The sequence below is a fragment of the Lepidochelys kempii genome, chromosome 24 (assembly GCF_965140285.1).
Source record: "Lepidochelys kempii isolate rLepKem1 chromosome 24, rLepKem1.hap1, whole genome shotgun sequence".
In the NCBI taxonomy this organism is placed as follows: Eukaryota; Metazoa; Chordata; order Testudines; family Cheloniidae; genus Lepidochelys; species Lepidochelys kempii.
The window spans coordinates 5,131,571-5,136,837 of record NC_136403.1 but is presented as its reverse complement, the minus strand read 5'-3'; the positions used below and the strand labels follow the sequence as shown (position 1 = coordinate 5,136,837).

Here is a 5,267-nt window from a genome sequence, read left to right as displayed (position 1 = left end):
TGACGGGGAAGGTACAGGGCAATGGAGAATCAGGCCCTTTCTCTCTCATTAGCCACACGCGCTTTACATAAGAATAGAAAAGCAGCACGTGAGTGTGACATTCGCTTTTTAATAAAAAATAAAATGTATCCAGAGCAGGAAGATGTACATCTTTCTTTAAAAAAAATAAGGTTGAACATCATAAAACAAGCAATGAAGGGGCAGATCCCCAGCTGGTGTAATGTGGCCCTGCTCCACTGACGTTAATGGGCCCAGATCCCAAGCGGGTGTAAACTGGTCCAGCTCCGCTGAAGTTAATAGTGCCTGATCCCCAGCGGGTATAGATCCGCATTGAGCCCAAGGTGCTACGCTGATGGACGCCAGCGGAGGATCAGGCCCGAAAGCTGTGCTTGCCACTGCAGTCCGAACAACGTGGCACAGACCCCGGTGATCAGCGACGCAGAGAGATAGAATGGGCTTTGTCCTGACTGTAAAAGCTCAGGCCCTTGATCGAAGAATCTAGTCACTGTTACAGAGCAGTAGACGGCACAGGAATGAGAGCAGGAGGTTGCACACACAGGCTAGGTCTTCACTGCGGAAAGGCCTGCGTACCTCAGAATAAACTCCACATGCCGACGAGGCCCAGGTAGCTGTCAGTGTGGCTTGTCCAAGTGAACCCTGCCCCTCCTGGAGTTCACCTTGACTAGCCACATCAAGGTAAAAACTCCCTGGCCTTGTCTCCAGCAGGATTTCACAGTCACATAGCAATCTCCATGTAGATACACCCATTTTTATCCAGTGAACAGAATGAAAGAGGGAAAGGTTCCAGGGAAGAGTTTTGCTTGGATGTTTTTTTGTAAGGGCGTTGAGTCTGTCTCCGAGCTCAGACAATGCTCTTACATCAGATCAGGCGGCTATTGTACCATAAGCTGGGGATCTGCTCCGGTTATGAGCATCAGCGTAGTTGCACGGTTAGAAGCCCTGGTGCTAACAGGCATTGCCACTTGAAGCCATAATTTGCAACCATGCAACTGCCCCAGCGTCTGAAATCTCCAGAGCCTGGTTCTCATCTACATTGACAGAGCAGGGTAAAAGGACCTGGATGTAAATGAGAATCAGGCCCACAGTGCCTGAGAAACCAGTCTTGCACAGAGCAGGGTTAGTGGGTGTGAGTGTAACTGAGAAAGAAGCCTGGATTTTCGAAGGACACCCTGGTAGAACCCGCCCGCGCTGCTGGAAAATGTAACAAGTGAACCCATCCCGTGTTGCGTTGATTTCACTGAAGCATAATAGCAGTGTCAGAGCTATAGCAGACCAGCAATACATGGGGCTAATTTATCCATCACAAAATAATACTGATGCGGTTGAAGAAGGGTTTTAGAAACGAGCAAACTGATCCCATTGGATAGGGAGCAATCTGAAGCCTTTCCCAGGGAAATCCACTCGCCTGGCTGTGTTTAGCCCCGGGTGCAACCAAGTGGTTCGTGCAAAAACCGCACCACGTTTGCGCTCCTGGCTCCGAGGCTCCGAACCCAGGCACTGGGCATTGTCAGTGTGGCTATCGGCCAGCTGCTGGGCTCGGAGCTGGTTTCAGTAGCTGCATTCCTTCCGCAGCTGGCAGAGGTGGTGAAACAAAGGGTTCGATGGCTCATCGCTGCTACCAGGAAAAGTTTAACTTAAATCTAAAAACATTAAATTAAAAAAACAACTTCACATTCAGTCACAACCTCTGCCTCCTCCCCATCCCCAAAGCCCCTTGGAAGTCCCCTCCCCTCCCCCCAAGCCGATTTTTCAGGCTGTTGGCTCCAAAACCCCAGGGACTCAGCCTGGTTCTCACTTACACTAAAAGGCCCCTTATACCCCTCCGGCAGTGCAGAGGAGACGTGGCTATAATTTATGCCTCCTTTACCGGACCAGAGTGGTGTAAAGAGGCCTTAGTGTAAATGAGAATCAGGACCTAAAGCCGTCTACCCACACACAGCAGGGAGTGACTGTTCAATGCCCTCTGATGGAAGGACACCCCCCAGAGCAGAGCGCAGTCTCCGTGATGTGGGCCATCGCCGGTCTCCCCGTTGCGGGGGCCAGTTAGCATTGGCTGTTGTGATCCAGACCTCTGGCCAAGCAGGAACTAGACTGGGAGCCCAGCTGCTTGTTGCACGCAGGCCGACGAGGATCAGCTATCTGATCATTGCCAGCCGGGGCTGGATTTGAACTGCTGACCCTGCGCTCAAAGGCAGAACATTAGACCCCATATTCAGAGCTGTAAGGAGCCGGATTGGGCCCCGGCAGAGCTACACCCAGCCATCGACTGGCACCAACTGCTTCCCACACAGGGGAGGACCGAGCTGGCCAGGGGCACGCTAGGTAACGTGCAGCTGCAGCATCGCTTATTGGCCTTCGTCCACAGCACTCGCAGAGGGGACGTGGCAACTCCCAGCTAGTCCAGGCCAGCGCAGGGATGTCACCAATTGCTGGGGGCACCAGCCCGGGAAGCAGCAGCTACGTAGACACAGCGACACTGGGCACATTCAGATCCCACCGCGGGGTTGCTCCCTGCTTGAACCCGCAGCGGGCACTAGCCAGGAAGGGCTCATGCTCTCTTCAGTGCTGCTCTGCCCTCCAGCTCCATTGAACCCAGTCATCCAGAGCCCCAGATGTGCTCCGTGTTTGTCTCTTGGTTGGTGCGGAAACCCAAAAGCGGAAGGGGTTTTTTTTGGTTTTTTTTTTAACGCCCCTCCCACGACTTGGCTGCTGGTGATGCCCAGACAGCGCAGCGAGGCAGGCGGGGCCCATCGCTCTTCAGTGGTGGAGCGACCCACACATGGGGCGGGCAGCAGCAGCTGGCAACGGACGAGGAGCAGGTGCAGTTTCTGGGCGCGCGCCGTGTGGGAGGTCTAACCAGCTGATACGACGTTTGTTATGAATTTGGGGGCTGGACGCAGACCGGTTTGTTACTGTAGGGTTGCTCCCAAGTGGTGAGCCACACACACACACACACTGGTTTGTTCTCGTAGGGCTGCTCGTTACCACGACACGGCTGATTTCGAGACGAAAGGCAGGTCGGGGCAGGCACGGCCAGCTTAAGCTTTCTCCAGAGCCGCCCCTTGGGAGCCCTGCCTGGCCCCCAGGCTGGTGCTTAACCTGTTGTTGTCCGCGTCTATGTCCTGGTACAGCCCCTCCATCTGGACACAGCAGTCCCTGGGGTCCTTGGCCCGCTCCTGGAAGGGCCCTTGGAGCTGTGGGCTCCGGCCTCCGTTCAGCGGCACCTTCTCCCGATTGGACACCTTGGTGGCTTCGGGGGTGTTGCAACCCTGCACCTTGCTCTTGGCCTTGAGCCTGCTGTGGTAGGAGAAGGCGGCCACGGCCATTGCTACGGCCAGCGTCACTAACAGCAACACCATCACTGACAGAAACTGCGCCCAGTAGGAGCGGTGCCCGCCCTGCGGGCCTGCCCCCCGCTCCAGCCCTTCCCCGGCCATGCTGTCCCCTCCGCTCTCACTCAGGACGTCGGGGTAGCCGTCACCCCCCGTGGGGTCCTGCACCGCATAGCGGGCCACAGGTTGGTGGTGCCCGTTCTCGCTGGCCCAGCACGTGTACTCGCCTGCTGCCTGGCGCTGCATGATGATCACCAGCGTCTTATCGTCCAACACCGTCAGCCCCGCCGGGGTCTTCGGCCCTGGGTAGCTCCAGGTGTAATCGGCCAGGGCAGAGAGCTGCGGGCACGGCAGCCGAATCACAGAGTTCAGGGCTGGGCTCAACGCTGGAAAGATACAAGGAGGGGAGAGGGAGCGGTGAATCTCTGGCTGCCCACCCGGACCAGCTGACGCTGCTGTCCAAAGAGCTGCACCAGCCCCTTGCCACGAGAGCCGGGGCGAGTCACGGCGTTTGCAGGGGAACAAAGTTCCTTTCGAACTGGACTGACAGTGACCGGTTTTGTGGCCAATCGAAAAGTTAAAAAACAAAAAGTGTTTCAGGTCAAATGAAAGGGTTCGATTTTTTAGCATTTTTAGGTGGCTAATTCACTCGGAAACAGAAGGAAATGCTGAAGTGAAAAACTGAAACGGTTCAATAGTTTTGGAAATTCGTCAGGGTTTGTTTTTGGCAAACAATTGGTGTGAAACTGACACGAATGCACAAAATGTTTCGGTGTCTCTGCATCAGCAGTTTTCATTACAAACAAAAAATGGTTCTTGTGGAAAAAAAGCTCCACTTCCAACCTGGGCATCCACCCTGGCACCTAGTGAGAAACCCGGATTTTCAAAGGTACTGGGCACCCCCCCATCCCCTCATTCTGCGCCTCAAGGGGGGCTGCCACAAGAGCAAAGCAGTTCGGAAAGTCAGGCCGGGAAGGGCTAGACTCTGAGTGCAGTATAAACTACATGGATGCAACCAGAGTGACTCTGGATTCACACTGGTGTCACTGAGAGCAGAATCCAGGCCAAAACTGGAGTAAACGGGCCCAATTCTCCACTGCCCTGCACCTCGGGCCGTCACCTACTATTGTCTAGGGCGCCCTTGCGCTGGTTGCGGTAGAAACGGGGAGCGAAGAGACAATGCCTGCACTGAAGAGTATATCTAAGTACATTTGGGTGCCGGTTTGCAGCAATCCCGATATTACCAACTTTCGGTTAATAACGACATTTTGCCGGGAGCTGATCCCATCCCACTGGGGATCCAGATCCTGGCAACAGGCAGGCTGCTTAGCGACCGCTGGTTTCGGAAGAAAGGCCCTGGCCACAGGCAGGTTTGCAGGGCTGCAGGTGGAGTGCCGGGGAAGGCACGCTCCAGAGCTCACTGAATAGCAACTTTTGGCTGGGAACCGGGAGATTTGCTAGCCAGCGGCGGCTGCTGTGTCAGACCATGTGTTGGCTGCCGTGTTGGCTGATGCACCAGTGGGGACCTCCGGAGCTAAAAGCAAGAGCGGCTGAAGTGTGAGCTAAGGCTCCCAGCACCAAAACAGCCCCTAATCCTCAGTGGATTGGGCACAGAGGGGCAACTCTACAGTTTGTTATTGTAGGGCTGTCTAGGGGGGCTGGCACCCTGGCGTGGTGTTGCAGGGGTCCAGGGGGGCCTGGCATCTTGGCGTGGTGTTGTAGGGTGGTCCAGGGGGCCTGGCACCCTGGCATGGTTTTGTAGGGTGGTCCAGGGGGGCTGGCACCCTGGCATGGTGTTGTAGGGTTGCCCACAGGGGCTGTCACCCTGGCGTGGTGTTGTAGGGTGGTTCAGGGGGCCTGGCACCCTGGCGTGGTGTTGTAGGGTGGTTCAGGGGGCCTGGCTCCCTGGCGTGG

At 55.7% G+C, this 5,267-nt stretch overlaps 1 protein-coding gene across 4 annotated transcripts in view; it reads right to left on the bottom strand.

Annotated features, from left to right (window-relative positions):
• Positions 1 to 89: 89 nt before the first annotated feature.
• The window catches only part of SEMA4A (semaphorin 4A), a 35,561-nt gene continuing 30,383 nt past the window's right edge, over positions 90 to 5,267 (bottom strand). For 3 of the 4 annotated variants that reach the window (XM_073323590.2, XM_073323589.2, XM_073323588.2), the window contains exon 15: positions 90 to 3,739. In XM_073323590.2, coding sequence (XP_073179691.1) covers positions 3,060 to 3,739 — 680 coding nt within the window. In that variant the 3' untranslated portion in view covers positions 90 to 3,059. The remainder of the gene's footprint in view (positions 3,740 to 5,267) is intronic. The other variant, XM_073323595.2, reaches the window with a different exon arrangement.